Here is a 22,416-nt window from a genome sequence, read left to right as displayed (position 1 = left end):
CGGTCATAAACCTACGGGTGCAGCTGAGGTGGGGAGGCCAGAGGTCACCATGGGGGTCACTATAGGGGTCACTCCAGAGGTCATGGGGGTGGCGGCGTCCGCGTCAGGCTCCTGAGTGGGCGTGTCCGTCTCCAGCGGCTCCGAGTCGGGGCTCTGCGGCTCCGATGGGAGGGGACGTGGCTGCTGCAGGAAGTGAGGCGGCTGGCCCCACTGCGATTGGCCGAAGAGATTGTTGGGGGCGTGGAGGTGCTGCAGGTTGTCTAGGTGATTATCATCGATGATGATATCGTCGTCGTCTTCGGGGAGTTCCGGCTGGTCGTCGTGTTCCGCGTTGCCATAGCTCTCCAGTCCGCTCTCAGTAACCGCCTCACTAGCCATCTCCACATCCTCATCCTCCTCCTCCTCATCTTCATCATCTATTAATACAAATTAGCAATTCATTCATTAATTGTTAGGTGATTGAGTGTCGCTTTTTCACCCAAATCTCATTCATTTAAGTCGATCGTTAAGTTCAATGATTCCCCCCAAAAAAATTCTAATTAAAAATGAGGAAACGTTTCAATGAGATTATGTTCCATTTATGTTCTTTACAGGTGATTGAAATGTTCCCATTCTTTACATGCACTTTGTCATGGCCATTTCACCTGAGTCTCTCACCATTTGAGTTGACGATTATTTTTTTTCCAAATCAATTTGTAATCTTTAAATCAATTAAAATGTTGATCTTTAATTGTTGACATCCCTACCGCTATCGGCGGGGTGACGTAGAGGTGCCTCCGTCCGCTCCGAGCCGACATCCATGTCACACACGCGGTCATTATCATTGTCCTCCTCATCCTCCTCTTCCTCGTCCTCCTCTTCGTCATTGCGGATGTCCGGGAGCCTCTCAGAGCCGGCCGAGTGCGACGGAACATCATCATCTTCATCGTCGGGTCCCTTCAGGCTGGCATCAGGACCCAGCTCATCTGTACTCTCCGTACCCTCCAGCACCTGAAGAAGAAGAGTTGAATTTACTCAAGTTTAACTTTGAAGATCGTTATTTTATTCATATTAAAGTTGAATGCCCTCAAGTACCTGACCCTGAGTGTGTGTTTGACTAGTGAGATTAACATCCACTACCCATTTTGGCAGGTGACAAAAAGGTTTTAGAAAGGTGCACTGTGTAGGATGGTGACCAGAGAGAGTATTGCAACTATGCTGCTCATTGACACTGTGCTGCCTTCTGCCACATTTGCTATTTCATGAATATTTACTGAATAATTAACTAATATTTACTAGTGTGACCAAATACAGCAAGTTTTGCAGCTAAAATGTCTATTTCATACGGAATTCAAAATGGCAGACATGGAGAAGATCCCCCTTTTCATGTATGAAAAGTTTTTTTTGTAGCCATAATGAATATTTGGAATTTGATGGTGGTGGTAAGTATTCATGAAAAAGGTAACATTTCTGAATGGGCAGCATGAATTCTGGAAATATTCCACAGTCCACCTTTAAATGTGTTAACATTAATTGGTACATTTAGGGTGTTTTGTCTTCAGCTTACACCTTCATCTTTTACACAAAGTTAAATGTTATACCTGTTATATTGAACGTGGTAATGCACAAACTTTGAATGTGCCAACATTCAGTTTAATGCGCTAACCTTTAACATACTAACGTTGAAACGCAAGCAAGAACATTTTTCCATAATGTTACAGATGACTTAATGCAATTCAAGTTTAGCTATAATACCACTACGAAACGCTTGCTGGCTAGTAACTGATGTTAACGTAAACTTCTCTGCAACCCACCCCCTGCTGACTGCAGCTGGCGTCTTCGGAGTCCAATGCGGCAGCAGACGACTTCCAGAGGGAGGAGCCAGGACGAGACCCCTCCCCGTCCTCCGTGCGAGACTCCTCATTCGCAGCCTCGATTAACCCCGCGTCCTCCGTGGGATGCGTTCCATCAGCGCTCATCTCCGACACCAGAGACTCCTCCTGCTCCTTCTCATTGGCCGCCTGGCTGCCATGGTTACGCTCTTCTGCCTCCTCATTGGCTGCCTGGTTGGATATGGAAGGGGGTTCCACTTGTTCACAGGGCTCATGCACCACGTCAGCGTCAGCTGCGAAGAAAAGGATACAATGGAAAAACAATGCAACTTAATACAAAACAATACAAGTCAAGTCAAATATAACAGCGTGCAACTCAAACGCAACAGAAGAAATCTTTAGTAAACTAGAATGCAGTTCAATAATATAGAACAACATTTAAGTAACTGATTACAACAGAAAACTGAAGTAAAATGGAATTCACTGTAGTTGAGTGAGGAGAGTTGATCTTGAGGGTCAAAGAGGAGAGCTGATCTTGAGGGTCAAAGAGGAGTGAGGAGGAGAGCGGAGAACATTAGAGTAAAGATTAGAGAGATTGAGGTGAAAGAGAGAGAGCGAGAGAGAGGTGAAAGAGAGAGAAAGCGAGAGAGAGATGAAAGAGAGAAAGCGAGAGCGCGAGATAGCGAGCGAGTGAGAAAGCGAGCGAGAGACACAGAGCGGGAGAGACAAGGAGAGTGTGAGTGAGACCGAGAGAGAGAGAGAGAGAGAGAGAGAGAGAGAGAGAGAGAGAGAGAGAGAGACAGACAGAGAGAGAGAGAGAGAGAGAGAGAGAGAGAGAGACAGAGAGAGAGAGAGAGAGAGAGAGAGAGAACAAGAGCAACAGAGAGTGAAAGAGTGAGAGAGGATGACGTAGAGCAAGGAGTAAGCTTACCTGTCTCCAGGTAATGATCTGGAGGGGAGCCAGTAGATGCTGCTCCTGCTGCGTCAGCGCCCTCTATGGGCGGCTCTGCAGTAGCGCTTTCTGCTTCCTGCTCCACTACTTCACTGGTGTCAGCCGCGGCTGCTGGTCCCTCTGATGTCTCGCCATCGCCCCCTGGGGCTGCCGGTTTCTCTGCAGCCGCCTCCAAACCTTCTCCTCCAACGGCCTCCGGGTCCGACGCTCCTCTGATGGCTTCTCCCGTCACCGTGGTTACCTGATAGGAATGCAAATTATCGATTAATTCAACAATTGTTGGTTGATTGACCTTATCGATCAACTTGCGATTAATTGATAAGCAGCAGTTTCCCCCCCAAAATCTCAATGTTTCCCAAAAAAAATCTATTTCTATTCTATTCTATATAAATTCTTTAATCCAAAGGTGACAAATATTCCCACTATTCTCACCCCTCTTCACATGCCCATTTCACCTAGGTCATTTGTCACTCAAATTGCTGATTAATTGCGATTAATGTTTTTTCAATCGATTAACACATTAATCAATGAAAAATCAATTAATCGATTAATTGTTTGCATGTTACCTGAGCTTCCTGTGTTCCGACAGAGGCAGCACAGCAGTTGACCTCAGCCTCGGCAGCAGCCGTTTCCGTGACAACAGAGGCGGCGGCGGCAGAGGAGGAAGTGGTCGGCTCCTCAGCTGGCCTGCTACCATTGGCTGGTTTCTTGGCCGGCTTCCCGTTGGCAGCCAATGGCGGCACTGGCTGCGTGGGGCGGCCTGCTTTGTGCTTGGGGGAGGAGTACGGCCTCGCCGGGACCCCCTTGGTTGTTGCCAGGGACGACAAGACACGCCCAGTCTGGCTCTTGACGGAGGCGGCAGGGCGGTCACTGCCACAAGCACTTCCTCTGCTGCTGCTTGGTGCAGAGGAACTTCCTGTGGGCGGGGCTCTGGAAGAAGCAACAGCGCCACAGGAGGAGGAGGAGCTAGTGGCTGCAGCTCGCGTGCTATTGGTGCGTGTGGCACCAGGCCTAGTGGGAATGGGAGCGCTGCCTTGGCCTCCTTGAGTGGCTCTGGGGGGCGGAGCTCTGACTGTGGAAGACGAGGAAGAGACGGGGCCTCTTGCTGTGGAGGAAGAGAGGGAGGAAGAGAAGAATTTAACGAATCTTCTAGTAAAGCAAGAAATCAAACCCATACTTTTACAGGATCATTGTGACGTTAGGTGAACTCCCTTTTAGGAGACCTTCGGTTAGGAGACTTTTGATTCAGAATAAATGGCTTAGCACTATAGATGGTCATGGTGCATATCTTATGCAAGTTGCCATCAAAAGAGAAGTGTAAAAAACAGAACATGGAAGTTAATGGGATTAGCCCAACTCTTACCATCATGGCAAAAGCTAAAATGTCTGTTTTTGAAGCTTTCACATTCTACAATGTTGCGGGAAGTATTATAGACCAAAATAAAAGGCACAATACTGTTAAAATTCCATGATATTCCCCCAACTTGTCAATGTAAAATGGTCAAATTGCATGACCGAAAAAGCCTGACTTTTCATGATATTCTAGCCAAGGCTCTAAATTAACACCAGCCAATCAGCTAAATGTTAGTGAAAATTAAATTTGGCTGGTTGGAAAAAAGAAAACTTAGGAGTATGAGTTTGGCTAAGATTCACATCTACTAGCCATTTTCGCTAGTGATGAAAACAGTTGATTCAGAGCCCTGATTCCAGCAATTCCATGACCAGTGGGAACCCTGACTTCACTCCTCCTGAGCTTCACCTACCTGCTCTGGTCGTGGCGGAAGACGAGGTGGCCGGAGCTCCTCTGGAAGTGGTAGTGCCGAGAGGAGCCCCTCTTGCTGTGGAGGTGGAGGAGGTGGGGCCTCCTCTGGTTGTGGAGGTAGTGGAAGTGGAAGAGGCTCCTCTTGCTGCAGAGACATTGGAAGTGGAGGGAGCTCGCGCTGTGGAAGACGAAGTGGTACTAGCACCCCTGGAGGTGGAGGAAGTAGTGCTAGGGCCTCGTGTTGTGGAAGTGGTTGTGGTGGAAGGAGCAGGGCGGGCTCTCGTTGTAGAGGTGGAGGTGGCAGCAGCAGGTGGAGCTCTCCTGGTTGCAGGGTTGGCTCTAGCGCCATCTGGTGGGAGGAGGAGGTAGGAGTTTCAACATTGCATTACACTACATTACATTACATTACATGACACTTCACTTAAATGACACTTTTATCCAAAGCGACTTAACAGATATTACAGGGTATTGATTACAGTCCTTGGAGCAGTGTGGGGTTAGGGTGCCTTGCTCAAGGGCACTTCATGGAGTGAAGTAGGGAGTGGAAGGGTGGGATTCGAACCTGGCTGCAACCTTCTGATCTAAAGCCCATCTCCTTAACCTTAGATTGTGGCTGCCCCGTAAATGCATTTTAAAGCCATGATGGCAGTGGGAATTGGCATTAGCGACTACGAATACTTTCCCTAAAACTGTAATAAAATACTAACTAATAATCAGAAGAATAACAGTAGTGACATAACACCAAATAATAACAAGAAAATAAAAAATCAAAGACAAAAAACACACCCTAAACCTCTGAATCATGTCAAAGTGAGCATTAAACAAACCTACAGGCAAACACACACAATACAACACACACACACACACAGACACATAAAATACAACACACGCACAATACAACACACGCACAATACAACACACGCACAATACAACACACGCACACACACCTGTTCTGCGTGCAGGTCCTGTGGGTGGCTGTGCTGATCCGGTCCCTCCACTAGAGGCCGCTGTTGTTCTGGATGCTGCTGTAGTAGCACTGCGGCCACCAGGAGGGGGAGCTCCAGGTCTGGATGCAGTAGTAGCAGCACTAGACTGGGCTGCAGGTCTGGATGTAGTGGCTGCACTAGTGCCACTGGCTGCTGTAGTCCTGGATGAGGATGCAGTGGCGCTACTCCCACCACTAGATGTTGCTGTAGGCCTGGAGGAGGCCGGCCGGGAGGAAGCCGCAGATAAGTTCACAGCACCCGGGCGCCTATACAGACAGACAGTCAGACGCACACACAAACATATGCGCAGACGCAGACACACGCAGGCACAGATGCGGACAGAAGTGCACACGCAGGCAAACACGCAGACAGACACGCACACACAGAGAGACACAGACACACAAAGATGAGCTTTAATTGATTCAGAAATAGCAAACCATTTCAAAAACATTCATTTCTACTCCTATGAAGTGGTGTGCTCCTTTGAAAAGAGGACAGGAGGCACATCCCACGAGATGAGGAGAAACAAGAGGCGAAGTGTGTGTCGTCCTTGTAAACACAAATTTATAGACTTGTTGTCTCCGAAAATGCCTTTGGTCAAGACCATGTGAGCGAGAGTGCGCTTTAAGAAGAGAATGCGATTTAATTTGGAACAAAGCTGGATCTCAGTGATACTGCAGAGAGAGAGAGAGAGAGAGAGAGAGAGAGAGAGAGACAGAGACAGAGACAGAGACAGAGACAGAGACAGAGAGATAAGAGAATGTGTGTGCGTGTAAGGACAAGACACTGAGACGCCAATGTTTGTGCAGTGCACTCCTTACAAATTCAGAGCTGACTTTTGTCTGTGTTGTTCATGCAGTAGAAAGCTGCCATTAAGAAGGGCGAGTGAGTGTGTGTGTGTGTGTGTGTGTGTGTGTGTGTGTGTGTGTGTGTGTGTGTGACTAAGGGGGCTGCAGTGGTTCTGTGGGCCTGCTGACTCTTCTCTACATTCAGCATCACTGACCAGAGCAGACACAAATGGTACCGCGTGTGTGCGTGTGTGCGTGTGTGTGTGTGTGTGTGTGTGTGTGTATGCGTGTGTGTGTGCGTGTGTGTGCGTGTGTGTGTGTGTGATAGATAAATGCAGTGTCTCAAATGGCACACTTCAACACTTCAGACACCATGTTTCGGTGTGCATGACCCTCACAATGGAAATGTATGACCAAAAGGCTTGCAGAGGTATGCAAAACTAAGCAGGTTGACTACCCTACAGTAGTAAAAAACCAAAAAAAAGTGTCCTTACAGACATGGCTGCTCTTACAGCAGGGGTGGGAAACCTTCACTCGAGGAGCCACTTCAAATTTTATTAAGTCCTCCAAGGGCCGTACTGTGAACACAAACCAGGATCCCCAAGCAACCCCCCCCCCCCTCTCACTCCTGTACTTTAAGCCTTTGTTGAAGGTGACCACCTTTACAACTGACCCCACCTTCTCTAGGTCCCCTGAAAATATAAGTTAATTGTATTGCAAATGTAATTTCTGATACTCCTTTACAAAATATGTCTCATTTCATGTGAAACTGCATAACGTTACAATTATACCGGGGCTAAAACCCCTGGGTTACAAAGATGGCTACCCTACTATGGCAAAGTGTCCTAACGATATGCCTCCTCTGATGGAACAGTGCCAGGACATCATTAGGGAGAAGGTCAACTACCATGGACACCACCTACACACACACGGGATGAGGAAACACACACACACACACTGATTGATGGAAAAGTAATTACACACACAGACAGACAGACAGAGAGAGAGAGAGAGAGAGAGAGAGAGAGAGAGAGAGAGAGAGAGAGAGAGAGAGAGAGAGCACGCGAGAGAGAGAGAGAGAGAGAGAGAGAGAGAGAGAGCGAGAGAGAGAGAGAGAGAGCGAGAGAGAGAGAGAGAGAGCGAGCGAGAGAGCACGAGAGCGAAAAGAGAAGAGAGTGCGAGTGTGAGAGAGACCTTAAAAAGGTCAATTACAATATTGTGAACTGCAATATACAGTGGTGTGTCCGCGCACGTGCATGTGGTCAGTGTCTGGTTATGACCTCACCTTATTGTGACAAAAATGACAGGAAGAAAGAACACAAACTCTAACACACACACACACACACACCTTGACATGTCTGGTTATAACCTGAAGAAGAGATAAGAACTCGGCGACAGGCGTGAGACTGACTGACAGACACACACGAGGAGAGACAAAGAGCTGTTGTTTGGAGCCCAGATAAGGCGGCAACAAAGACGACACACACACACACACACACACACACACACACACACAACAAAGAAACTCTGATCACATCATACACACACACACACCGGAACATGTGCCTACACACAGTAACACAATAAAACATTCACCCACACACAAACTAAAATACACAGAGGGAAAACTCACGCCCACACACACTAAAATACATTCATAGCAGAGCGAGGGGCAGGCGCATGCACACATACACACACCAAGTCTGGAATTGCTGAATCCAAGTCATGTGCCACAGTCCAATGCCATCAAAAGTGAGATTAGGCCTAACACACATAATAACACACACAAACACACACACACATATGCACAGCTTTTAAGCCTGCCACAGAGCCAACCAGTGTGGTTGTCGACACGTGTCAAACGGAATCAGGATTTAGCCGGACTCGCTCCATTCACTCATAAATTCTTTGCGCGTTAAAGGCCCCGTGACCCGGAAGTAGAAGGGTGTGACTTTGGCACCCCACAGAACAGCTCGGAGATGTATAGAAAACAAAATGGTAGCAGAGGACAGCAAAAGAGTGGAAGAAAGCATGAAAGAAAGGCCCAAAGACTGAAAGAGGAAGGATGGAAGGAATAAATGTATACCAGGGAGGACGAGGGGAAGGATGAGAGAGAAAAAAGGAAAGAGGAAGAATATAAGGAACAGAGAGAACGAAAAGAGAAAGACCGAGAGAGCGAGAGAGAAAGGAGGGTGAAGAGGAATGCAACTCATTGGTATTCTCCACAAGAACTCAGTGGCTTGGCAACATACACAAACGACACACACACACACACAAACGACACACACACACACACACACACACGACACACACACACGACACACACACACGACACACAACTCTGACATACAAGATCCAGTCTCCACACGCAAACCATCTCCACTTGCACGCATAGAAATGAAGCCAGAGAGAGAGGGCGCGAGCGAGCGGGAGAACACGACTGCATTCCATCATTTTTGTGTGTCCCAGATTTCCTTCCCTTTCTGTGGAAAAGACACACACGACAGTATGAACCATTTACAGTTTTACACACACACACACACACAACCATTTACCTTTCTCCCTCGACACACACCTATCTACAAAAGACATTTAACCATTTTTATCATCTTCATTCCTCTTGCCATTACCAATCTCTCTCCTCAACCCCCCCCTCCCTCTTTCTATCTCTCTACCCCTCTCCTCAACCCCCCTCTGTCCATCTCTCTACCCATCTTCTCTCTTCTCTCCATCTCTCTCTCTTCCTCCCTCTCTACTCATCATGATCTGCCCATATCCACCCTTCTACTGCCACCCCTCCATCCCCCTCTCCAACCCCCATTTCTTCTTCATTTCCCTCCTCCGCTCTTCTCTGCCTTGCTCTCTTCATCTTGATCCCTCCATCTTCACCCCTCCCTCCATCTCTCTCCCTCTCCTCATCCTCTCTTCTCAGTCAACTTATTATCTACCCATATCTCTCCATCATGATCTACCAGTCTCCACCCCTCTCTCCTCTTCCTCTCTTTTCTCTCTCCAATCCTCCCATCATCTTGTCCCATTAACCGCTCGTGCCCTCTCCATCCCTCTCTTCTCGTCTCTTCCTCATCTCATCTCATCCATTAACTCCTCTCATTTTCTCTTTCCATACAATCGCTCCCCATGCACCAATTCTTGTCCTCTCCTTTCTGTACTACTGTTCTCTTTAGCTCTCCTCCCTCTCTCTTCTCCTCCATGTACCACTCTTGCAATCATTCCTCTCCTACCTCATTCCTTCTCCTCATTTAGTCATCTTCACACGCACGCACACCTTTCAAAGCCGCATATTCCCACAAATGTCCAAAAACTCTGCAAGTGTGCACAGGACCGATCCCTGCAGTAGCACATACCCACAAACCCTCCTGACCAAGCAGACCCTCTTAAAATACGGACCCACACGATGCCATTGCAAAAACAAGATAAAAGTCTGACGTTCAACAAACACACACACACACACACCTTTCAGAGCCGCACATTCCCACTCGTGTCCAAAAACTATGCACGCATGTGCACATGACCGGTCTCTGCTAAAACAGTAGCGTGCAAGCACGCATACACACAATGGTGCTTTTGCAAACTGAAGTTCATCTCACACACACACACTTTGGCAGCATCCTGGCATTCCACTGGGGAATGCCACCCCGCTGGTTGCCAAGAGGATGTGTGTGAGTGTGTGTGTGTGTGTGTGTGTGTGTGTGTGTGTGTGTGTGTGTGTGCCAATGCAGCTGCACCTGACTCAGCAACTTCACTAAACTCACTCTCTCCATCCGCTTCTCTCTCTCCATCCGCTTCTCTCTCTCCGTCTCTCTCTCCACTAAAACACACTTTCGTCTCCATCTCTCCCCATCCATTTCTCTCTCTTCCTCTGAACGCTTCCCTCTGCCCGTTTCTCCCATCCCCTTTCTCTCTCTTCACCATCTCTACATCCGTATCTCTGGCCATCTCTCCATCCCTCCCTCCTCTTCCCTCACTAAATACACCGTCCTCTTCACCACTCTACATCAGTTTCTCTCCCTCTCTCCATCCCCCTTTCCATTAGCTCTCCCCACTCACTAAATACACTTTCCTCTCCACCTCTCTGCATCCGTTTCCATTTCTTTCCATCAGTTTCTCCCTCATCCTCAATTGCTCTCTTTCCCCCTTTCTCTCTCTCTGTGTCTCAATCTCTACACCTCTACATCCGTTTCTCCGTCCCTCTCTCTAGCCCTGTAAACTCCCTCTCTATCCCCCTCTCCCTCACTAAACTCATTTCCTCTTCATACTTCTCTACCTCCGCTTCTCTCCCTACGTCCATCCCTTTAGCTTGCGCTCCATATACCCCTCACTCTATCCCTCTTTTCTACATTCCTCTCTTCTCTAACAAAATTCTTTCCACTCATCTCTCTCTCCTCATAGTCTTTTCCTCTCCTCTCTCACTCTGAAATCCCCCCTCCTCTCATTTGACCCATCCCTTGGCAATTTTGTCTTACCCTTCCTCTGCAGCTCTTCTCTCTTTTTCTGGCTTCTCTCCATCTACCACAGTCTCTTCTCCACCATAAAACACACACACACACCTGCAATGCAGCACTCAACAGAGGCTGCACAGGGCTGTGAGTGTGTGTGTGTGTAGTACTGTAGAATCTCTGCTAGTGCATTTAGGCATGTGTGTGTGTGTGTGTGTGTGTGTGTGTGTGTGTGTGTGTGTGTGTGTGTGTGTGTGTGTGTGTGTGTGCTGTGCTGTGCTAGTATATTTAGATGAGGACCCGTCCGCTTGGCCGTGATGTTTCCCTGGGAGTGAACAGGAAGCTGTGGAACATGTCTGTCTCTGTCCATCAGCCTGCCTGCCTGCATGTCTGTCTGCCAAACTAGCCCGTCTGTCGGCCGGTCGAAATGTACAGTGTGTCTGTGGGAATGTAGGGGGCATAGAGGAAGTTGTGGAACCATTGTTGTGTGTGTGTGTGTGTGTGTGTGTGTGTGTGTGTGTGTGTGTGTGTGTGTGTGTGTGTGTGTGTGTGTGTGTGTGTGTGTGTGTAAGACTGACCTTGGTGGCCTGACTGTGGTGTTAGCAGCTGGATCATTCGGTCTTGGAGCTGGAAAAAGACAGAAAGAAGGAAATAAGAAAAAGAAAGAGCGAGCGAGAGCAAGAGAGAGACATGCATCAGCACAAAAGTTGGGTGCACCCCAAATATCCTAAATTCAAGAGCCACACACACACACACACACCACACACACACACCTGTGGCCGCTGGCCTGCGTGTTGTGCTGGAGGCTGATGCTCCTCCCCGCGCCCCGCTGCTTGTCGTGGGAGCTCTCCTCGGCCCGCCCGGCCTCGTCGCTCCTGCCGGCTGGCGTCCCGTGGCCCCTACCCCTCCTCTAGGAGCCGCCTGATTGGCCCGCTGTGTGGGGGCCACAAACACCATGGCAACGCCCCCTTTCTTCTCCGAAACTTTAGCCTGCCAATCACAACACAGTCTGTGGGTGTGCGTGCGTGTGTGTCTTGCTAGAGCCCCCCTCATAACTATAGAAAAGCTAAAAACGAAGACAAAGAAATGAAAACAAAAGCATCTGAAGGCAATGATGGTCCTGACCGCTTTGAGTTTGGCCATATTCTTGTCAACCTGCAAAAACATTTCTCTACTGACTGGTCAGGGTTAGGTTTGGACAGAAAATCAAGAGTGTGTGTACATACCTGCTCTGTTTCTTTGGCTTCCGCAGCATTCGCATCTTGCCCCTCCCCTTGTGCACCAGTCACTTCCTGATTTGTGTTGGGCCCATCCCCCTGTGCACCAGTGACTTCCTGGTTTGCATTAGGCTCCTCCCCTCGGTCCTCAGTCACTTCCTGGTTTGTGCTAGGCCCATCCCCCTGTGCTACAGCCTCTTCCTTGTTTGTGGTAGGCTCCGCCTCTTTGGGTCGATCAATTACTTCCTGGTCTGTGGTGGCCGCCTCCCCCTGAGGCATAGTCTCCGCCTCCTGCTCTTCCATTGGCTCCTCAGTAGCCGGGGTGACCTCGTCAGGCTTCATGACCTCAGATTGGAGGCCCCTGAGAGAGAGAGAGAGAGAGAGAGAGAGAGAGAGAGAGAGCGAGAGAGCGAGAGAGCGAGAGAGAGAGAGCGAGCGAGCGAGAGAGAGAGCGAGCGAGAGCGAGAGAGAGAGCGAGCGAGAGCGAGAGAGAGAGAGAGAGAGAGAGAGAGAGAGAGAGAGAGAGAGAGAGAAACGGAGTTCAATTTGCATTTTCTTTATACGGGTGGTTGACGTTTAAGGTCGTAACGCAAAAAAAAAAAAAGGTTTTCAAATTCCTGAAAAAAATTATAGATAAAAAATGGAAAAAAATAGAAAAAAATAAAGCACTTAGTGGTCTGTGGAATTTCACCTTATTTTTGCCATTTTTGGGAAAATGTGTCCTGCATCAACACATAGCTAGGCATGTCACACCGCAGGAAAATGGAGTCACACCACAGGGAATTCACTGCATTATGGCCATTTTAATCCTTTTGTAAACATGACTGACATCTGAGCTTATGCTAACTTGATAATGATATTGTGTTTAATCTTAATATGCGTTTGCTCTTATAGGAGGAAAAAAAAGTTTTTTATAAATGAGGTCACACCACAGGACACCTTTTAAAATGAACCTAAGCATTGCGTGACAGAAAGATTGCAATATGAAGACATATTAAGAGAGTCACCTTAAACTTCCACAGCACTCTCCAATAAACGGAGGTACTGACTGGTTAGGAGCCAGTCTTTAAAGGGACAGTTTGGTCAATTTCAACATGCAGTTGTATTGCTCACGCTACCCTTGACTTGTCAGTACCTGGTGATGCCACATTTTTCGACTCAGCCCTTTCCGAGATATGAGCAATTCTAATGGGGGCAGCGTTTGTTTACATTTTTAAAAAATGAAACATAGGCCAACTCCAAATATTTTCCCAAAAGGTACTGCTGTTTGCTAGTTGTCTGCTGATGTTTTATAACCTTTTGGATGTTTTTGGGAATAAATAAAAATGTTTTTTTGAAATGTAAACAAAGAGCTGCCCCCATTACAATGACCAGGATCTCGGAAACGGCTGAAGAAAAAGAAAAAAAAATCTCAGGCACTGACAAGTCCAGGGTAGTGTGAGCATTACAACTGCATGTTGAAATTGACCAAACTGTCCCTTTAAGACCCTTGTAGTTGGCCTTGCAGCTGCCCATTCACAAACATTGACATACATGTCACCCCACAGGACGCAATTTGTGTTACGAAATTGAACTTGTAGTTAATATTACTGTCTTCAGTTTTTTCCACATTCACATATCTTAATCTAAAGTTAAGATTCATGCAATCATGCCAAATGCTTCATACATTATTCAAAATGTTGTTGGTTAATTTATATATTATATTAAATTTCATTAATGTTACAGTCACACCGCAGGATATTTGACATATAAACCTTTACATAAATCTTAACAAAAATGTTTCTTCTCATCTAAGACTAATATTAAACATAATGTACCACATCTTCTTTCATTGACATTTGTTTTTTAAAGGAAAATAACAGTTTTGTAGGTTTTTAACCAATGTTACGAAAAAACAAGTCTCCCACCCATACGCTTTGTGCTTCCATATACATGTTCATATTTTACATAATCCCACGATTAAGCAAGTAAGTGTGTGTGTGCGTGCGCGTGTGCGGGTGCGTGTGTGCTTGTGCAAGTGTGTGTTGCCAAGTGTGTGTGTGTGTATTATGTTCCATGCAGCTGGGCTGTAAGAGCGGATGCGTGTTGACCTCCCCCTACTCGTCCACCCCGACCTCTCCCATATCCTCCTCTCTCCACTCTCCCATATCCTCCTCTCTCCACTCTCCCATATCCTCCTCTCTCCACTCTCCCATATCCTCTTCATCCTCCATCTCCTTCACCTCCCCTCTCCCATATTCTCTCTCCCTCTCTCCTCCTCTCCCATATCCTCCACTCTCTCCACTCCTCCTCTCCAATATCCTCCACTCTCTCCACTCCTCCTCTCCCATATCCTCCACTCTCTCCCCTCCTCCTCCTCTACCAAATCCCTCTCCTCTCCCACTTCTCCTCCACCTCGACCTCTCTCCTCCCCTCTACCCTCCCATATTCTTCTTCCTCTCTCCTCTTCTCATCCACCCTCTCCTCTCTTCTATTCCTCCCTCTCCTTTCCCATATCCTATACTCTCCCTCTCCTCCTCCAGCTCTCTCCCATATCCTCCTCAATCGCTCTCACCGCCCTCCCCTCCCTCCCTCTCTCCCTTCTTCCAAAGAGTCCAGAACCGGAGCAAAACAGGAAGAGAAAAACCACAGTACTACACACACACACACACACACAATCGCGCGCACACACACACACACACACTATACAATAACAAGTAACTTAGTACAAAAAGTGAAAAACCAATACAGTGGATGAATTAACCTGAAAACAACCTCCGCTTAAAACACACACACACAGGATGCAGCAACCTTTAAAAAAAACCCTGTGCTTACTTACATTGGCATCATTTGAAACAAACCCACTTGTTCTCCATTCTTTTGAACTCCCAATCCCAGCGCGCGCACGCGCACACACGCTCAAGAGACAGATGTACAGGCAACACACACACACTCTGAGCAGACAGTTGTACTGGCTGGCATCACACAGCTGTCTTCTACTCTGCCCTCAATACAAATACATTAGGTTGCGCACACACACACACACACACACACACACACACACACACACACACACACACACACACACACACACACACACACACTAAGGACCCCTGCTGTCACACACACATACACACACACACAGATCCCCTGCTGTGTGACGGGATCCATCAGATGGATGTCAGGGCTACACACACACACACACACACACACACACACACACACACACACACACACACACACACACACACACACACACACACACACACACACACACACACACACACACACACACACACACACACACACACACACACACACACACACACACACACACACACACACACACACACACACACACACACACTTCACAGATGCTCCTTCCAGCAGAGCCATTGTTCTGCAAACAATAACCGTGTGTGTGTGTGTGTCCCACAAGAACATAGCTAGAGTGTGTGTCAGACAGAGAGTGTGAGTATAGTTCGGGAAATTACATCCAGTGGCAGGAGCGTGTGTTGTGACCACAAGTGTGTGTGTGTGTGTGTTTCTGTCTGTTGTCCGACAGACACTCTACTGCCAACCCAAAAACACTGGGCAACTCAGCCACAGCAAAACCTCTCCAGTCCAGTGTGTGTGTGTGTGTGTGTGTGTGATGGAGGAGGGCCTAGCTGGGGAAACCCTTCCAGTAAATAAAAGGGGGACGGGGGCAGACAAGTGTGAGAGTGTGTGTGTGTGTGTGTGTGTGCGCGCGTGTAAACATGCGTCTCTGCAACTGATCTTCTGAACACCAGTGCTGGTATGTGAGCCAAGTTTCACTACTATGCCAAGCACGCAAAACGTGCATGCGGTGTGTGTACTTTCATACGTGTGTGCGTGTGTGATCGAGTAACCCGTCCAGCTGCTACAGACGCCAGAGAAAGTCTCACACACACACACACACACACACCAGAGGAAGAGAACCAGCCCCCACATTGTTTACACATAGTCCAACACACACACACACACACTATGCTTGTTGACCCATTTCTGGCAGCTTGGACTTTGGATTACCCCCCCACACACAAATACTGATCCCCCCCCAAACCATGCAAAATATTCCATTATAAAAGAATCTCCAAAACCACAGTGGGACAAAAACAGCCCCATCAAATAGAATGGAGACGAACCAAAGCATTCCAGAACCCCTTGCATCCCCACTCCATTCTGAAACGATACATTCTGTTAAATTATCCACAAAAACCCAAAGCATTTTAGAATCAGCCGCCACAATCCCAAATCAGCCAAACAAATACATTGATGATCATCATCAAAAACAAACAAAACTGACCGTTTTTTATCCATTACTTATCCAACTTTGCTAAAAAGATTCCTTAATTATTGTCAACACTCATCATAAATAAAATCAGTCATCAGTCATAAAAAAAAATCCCTAGCGGTAGCATTTCAGACTGCGAGAGCCATTACTGGTTATCATTTAACTAACACAAGCCAAACATTTCCGAGTCATTATCCGCTAATGTTTAACTAATACAGGTCAAGTTCAACTAAGCCGGCAGCTAACAGCAATCCACTTCAAAGAGCTTTAACATCATGAATGAGTGAGTGAGGCGCTGAGGGTCTACCTCATTATCTAGCCTGCAGTCCTCGCCTTGTACTTGGGGCCTCGTGCTTCGCTGACGGGGGACTGCTCGTTTTTCCGACGCACCATTGGTCCGATGCGTCAATATTCCGAAAATGTCCCATTGATCCTACAGCACTTAGTCTTACAGACCTTTTACCTGATAAAATTAAACCCTTTGTCACGACAGTCCAATGTTCCGACCCATAGACCGCGGAACGTATTTGAACAAGGGGGGGCCGCAAGAGGGGGGTGGGGGGGGGGTCATTGTAGGACGGGGGGTTTGGGGGTCCTCCCCCCCCCCAAAAAATGTGTTTCTTAGATGCAATTTCATGCATTTTAATGCATTTTTGCATGAAATCTCACGCCGGAATCCGACCAAACGCTGCTTTAGTTTAGATTACCGAGAGAACAACAAAGGGTTCTTTCCAATATGTGGACTTCAGTCCTTGGCCTGTGCTTCTGTCCTCGCGTCTCGCTGACGCCCCGGCTCTTTTGAGAAAACTGGCAAATGAGAAAAAGACTTGCGCTTTTGCAAGATGTTGAAATACACTTCTGTCGTCAGGAGGCAAGTGAGGAGGACGGAAGTTATCACATTAGAAAGAACCCGCCACCGTCACAGCAAAGGAGAAACTGACCTCTGAATTGCACTGTTTGTAAGATTCCATCATCTCCATCATTATATCTTCAACTTCTATCATCACTGACATCTTGCCGTTTATTGCCACAAGCACAAGGCGAGGGCAGTAGGACAGGGGTTAGATAACGAGATGGAGCCAGTGAGTGAGGTGCTAAGCTAGCTCCGGCCATTTGGCCTGAACAGACCTCTGAAGCGATTAGCACGTTAACAGTTAGAGGTTAGCGTGGTAATTGAGATCAACTGGGGCGGCTAACAGACGTTAGCTTCTCTTGCAGTCAATGCAGGTGTCATTTCATTGAAACGATCATTAGATAATCTAGACAGCCTTCAGTCCAATGTGCATTGAAATAAAGATTAGCCTAAGCTAATATGAATGAGGCTAGCATGTTTGCACAGCCGTAGTGTCCAGTGGTGTGATGGTGTGTGGGGTGTTTTTGTGCCCTCACAAAAGCAGGTCACAACACACACACACACACACACTTCAAACCAACCGGATCACAACATATGGCTAGGCTGCACACACATACACACACACACACACACACACACACACACACACACACACACACACACACACACACACACACACACACACACACACACACACACACACACACACCCCACAGCTTTGTTTTTAAATTCAACCATCTTAAGTAGGTCACTGTAACACTTCCTTTAGCCCCAAATGACCAAACAACCCCTACCCCCTCAAACACACGCACTATTCACCCAAAAAACACCCACACTTTCCACCCCAAGACACACACCCTTCCACTCCTCTGTCCTCTCTGCCTGCCATAGTTGGGCTACTGTGTGTGTTCTATGCTCCACACACACACACACACACACACACACACACTTTACCCACCACTACCCCCCCCCCCCCCCCCCTGCATCCCAAACATTCCTTTCTGAGCCACAGGCATCACGGACATCAACAGCTGTCAGAACGAGAGAGAGAGAAAGAGAGAGAGAGAAAGAGAGAAATAAAGAAAGAGAAAGAAAAAGAAAAAGAAAAAGAAAGAGAAAGAGAAAGGGAGAGGGGCTTCCCCCATCTTCAAACAAGGCCAGTTGAAATGATCAGACTATGAGCCCTTATCATTACACACACGCACGCACGCACGCACGCACGCACGACGGGAGATGCCAGTCGTGCTGTGGCCTCTGCAAATGGAAAGGAACAGTTGCTTCACTTGTGGATCGAGTGTGTAAGTGTACAGTACATGTGCGTATGTAGTGTACAGTGTGTGTGTGTGTGTGTGTGTGTGTGTGTGTGTGTGTGTGTGTGTGTGTACTAAGTAAGTGCCTGAGGGCCAGTTGAGCAGCAGTGGACTCGCCCTAATGGACACTAATGCAGCAGGTGAAGGGTTAGCAACGAGCTAATGACACAGTGTAGTGTAGTGTAGTGTAGTGTGTGTGTGTGTGTTACACAAAACCATCTGCTTTGTTCTTTCAGGATCTATTCACTTAGGATGATCGGTGTGTGAAGATGATTAGTGTCGTGTGTGTGTGTGTGTGTGTGTAAGTGCACTCCTGCTTAACTCCCAGTCTACCAGACACCCCGATGGGCACAAGGTGAAGACTTAGTTGATGCTAGTGTGTGTGTGTGTGTGTGTAAGTCACTGCTTAACTCCCAGTCAGACAGTCTGATGGGCACAATGTTAGTTAGGAGCTAATGAGTATGCGAGTGTGCGCACTCAGTGTGTGTGTGTGTGTGTGTGTGTGTGTGTGTGTGTGTGTGTGTGTGTGTGTGTGTGTGTCTCAATACAGTGTACACTGTCTGTCAAAGCACAGCTCATGCACAGTCTACTGTACCTCAAACTGTGTGTCTTGTGTGTAGGGGATTGAGCTAATGGCACAGACAGCCAGACAGACTGCCTGCATCTGTGTGTATGAGTGCGTGTGTGTGTGTGTGTATATATTTAGGATGTGGACTGGGAAAAGTGTGTGTGTGTGTGTGTATGAAAGAGAGTGAGTGTGAGAGTGTCTGATATCAATGGTCACTAGGATAAAAGCACAGGGATTAAAAACATACAATGCAGCCAGGCCTATTGTGTCTAGTGTGTGTGTGTGTGTACGTGTGTGTACTGTGTAGGGGGATTGTGTTGGACTGGTTGGGCAGCCTCTGGTTTTTGTGTGTGTGTGTGTGTGGGGGCGGGGGGGGGTTAGTGAATTAAAGTGAGCGATTGATACTGGGAGAGCAAGAGCGCGAGAGTCTAAAAGATCAGGAAGCTCTCAGTCTAATAGACAGATCAGACCATCAATCTGTTGCTCACACACACCCTCTTAATTCCACTGTCTGTGTGCATGTGTGTGAGGGGTATCCGTATCCTCTACTGTAACCTCAACAGCTGGGCCTACCGTGTACGTGTCACTAGTACATTTTGGTTTCGTGTACAGAGGAAGGAAAAAGGTGCGTCGAGAGAGAGAGAGAGAGAGAGAGAGACAGAGACAGAGACAGAGACAGAGAGAGAGAGAGAGAGAGAGAGAGAGAGAGAGAGAGAGAGAGAGAGAGAGAGAGAGAGAGAGAGAGAGAGAGAGAGAGAGAGAGAGAGAGAGAGAGAGAGAGAGGAGACAGAGACAGAGACAGAGACAGAGACAGAGACAGAGAGAGAAAGAGAGAGACATTTTGCTTCCCTTCACAAATTCACGCGTGTCCCCGGCGTCAGGTGGGCCGTGAGTCGACACTGGTGAGAGGTTGTCATGGTTACAACGGGTGACTACCGATGTCGCCGGCAACCGCGAGCCACACCCACACACATCTAAAACTAGCATCACCACACGCACTATAATCAGCGTCGCCATCGGGCCATACACACACATGCTTCTCAAAACACACACACACACCATGTTGACCTGCATTCCCTTGAAAGACACACCCCTTTACAATAGCACACATCCACACACCACCACAGCATCTCGCACACACTACATCACTGACCAAGACAGGGACACAGTACTTCAAACCCCTCGTCCAACTTTGTATTGGAGGACTGACTCACCCATAATGCAAATGCACACACACACCCGAGACCAGTTTGGTATTGGGTGAGTAACCGGATTCCATATCACACACCCACACCCACACACACACACACACACACACACACACACACACACACACACACACACACACACACACACACACACACACACACACACACACACACACACACACACACACACACACACACACACACACACACACACACACACACACACACACACACCAGCTCCTCCACTGCCATGACTGGGTGCACACACACACCAGAAAGTAACCGGATCCCATAAAACACACACACACGCGTATCAGCTCCTCCCACTGGCATGACTGGGTGCACACACACAGACCAGAAACTGCCCACAGTGACCAAACACTGTGCCAAGTCTGACCTCACTGTGTCATCAGGTGAACGATCTAATATGCACACACGGCTGCTCCACCCAGCAAGAGCAGAGTGAGCCAAGTCAGTGATGCAGGTACACACACGCACACCTTTGATCTCTCGCTCGCCCTCATTCATTCACACATACCATATCAGTGTGTGTTGAGGTGCAAACTCTCTTGCATGAATGACCATCCCACCGGGTCAGCGTGCATACACAGACACTGTTCACACGGCATGTTAACACACACACACACACACACACACACACGGCATGTTAACACACACGGCATGTGGGTCATCTGACTGTTGACTGCACCTGTTACCACAGACCTGCACAGTGGCACTGACACACACACACTGGCAGACACACACACACACACACACACACACACACACGCACACACACACGCACACACACAGGCTCACACACACACACACACAGGCTGACACACACACACACACACACACACACACACACACAGTATAGCAACTACTCCACACACGATGCTGCTGACCCTCCTAAAGGCTGGACCTTCCACATGCATGGACGCACGCACACACGCATCACCTCAGGGCAACCCCACACTAAATCAGTCATGGGAAGGCTTGAAATAGCCTGGCTCTTCAACCATGGACATGCTATAGCAGACACACACACTTAAAGCTGGTATGATGAATGCCTAAGTGATTCAGCTATCCACACTCACCATTTACAACAATTTATTGTGGCATGTGGTGTGAACATTTGTTTTGCAAATATGCGTTTTGGAATGCCCCATAAAAGGGGCATCATGTGTTTTGTAGATGTTCTGGAATGTCCCATAAAAGGCATTTCATCATGCGCGACAGACGTGTGCTGTACTGCATGCTTGGGCCCATATGTTGTGACAGACGGAACGCCCCCCCCCCCCAAGCCCCCGGCAACCTGGCAAGTAGAATTCTCACATAGTTCTAGAACACTAGATATAATGAACATCCTCCACATCAGTGGTATTATAAGAGATCTGGTATTATTGCATTTCAAGAGGAGCAGGACAATGATTTCTCTTTACCAACACACACCCCATATCTAGATCAATGAACTAATCAATGAAGACACCAGCAGAACACTGGTAGACTATTTATCTCCACACACACACACACACACACACACACACACACACACACACACACACACACACACACACACACAGTATTGATCCCCAATGAGATCCGCCTGCTGTTGCAGCCTTAAGTGGACACTAACAACATGCAAACAAGAGGCTCAGGACTCACGACTGGCAATTATCTCTCCAGACCAGATCAATCAATCAAATCAATCAATCCAGCACGAGGCCCAGCCATAGTGATTTGCCATTATACTTCTATAGCGATTAGCCATTATCCCCAAGTCTCCATATCTACCAATCCGATTAGCCATTATCCCCAAGTCTCCATATCTACCAATAGCAATGTATTATCCATTATCTCACACTCTCGATATCAACCAAGCTGATGTTCAGTTCACTTCATCTGTACCTCTCAAAGACCAAAGCAGCCGCATCAGAACGAGCACACACACACACACATACAATCTGATGATGTTAATCACAGGTCATTTGGGCGAAAACTCTAAAATAGTTATAGCCAGTTCCCGAGATACATCAGTCCTAATCAATTAAGGAAACGGCCATCCTCTCATTTGAATTAACCATCGACTCACTTAAAATAACCATTCTTTCATAATTAACGAGCAACTGTTTAGTTCATTATTAACATTCATAATGTCCCTTGTGAAAACGGCTGTGTTTCTACACACACACACACACACTTGTGAA

At 47.6% G+C, this 22,416-nt stretch overlaps 1 protein-coding gene across 2 annotated transcripts in view; it reads right to left on the bottom strand.

The window, feature by feature from the left end:
- LOC134455482 (mucin-19-like) overlaps positions 1–22,416 on the bottom strand; it is a 35,830-nt gene that overhangs the window by 8,865 nt on the left and 4,549 nt on the right. For both annotated transcript variants that reach the window (XM_063206561.1, XM_063206570.1), the window contains exons 2-11: positions 11,983–12,334; positions 11,530–11,746; positions 11,335–11,383; positions 5,473–5,777; positions 4,527–4,874; positions 3,330–3,868; positions 2,743–3,004; positions 1,794–2,104; positions 747–990; positions 16–416 (exon numbers count right to left, since the gene is read on the bottom strand). In XM_063206561.1, coding sequence (XP_063062631.1) covers positions 16–416; positions 747–990; positions 1,794–2,104; positions 2,743–3,004; positions 3,330–3,868; positions 4,527–4,874; positions 5,473–5,777; positions 11,335–11,383; positions 11,530–11,746; positions 11,983–12,315 — 3,009 coding nt within the window. In that variant the 5' untranslated portion in view covers positions 12,316–12,334. The remainder of the gene's footprint in view (positions 1–15; positions 417–746; positions 991–1,793; positions 2,105–2,742; positions 3,005–3,329; positions 3,869–4,526; positions 4,875–5,472; positions 5,778–11,334; positions 11,384–11,529; positions 11,747–11,982; positions 12,335–22,416) is intronic.

The sequence above is a fragment of the Engraulis encrasicolus genome, chromosome 1 (assembly GCF_034702125.1).
Source record: "Engraulis encrasicolus isolate BLACKSEA-1 chromosome 1, IST_EnEncr_1.0, whole genome shotgun sequence".
In the NCBI taxonomy this organism is placed as follows: Eukaryota; Metazoa; Chordata; class Actinopteri; order Clupeiformes; family Engraulidae; genus Engraulis; species Engraulis encrasicolus.
This window is presented reverse-complemented; position numbering and strand designations above follow the sequence as displayed.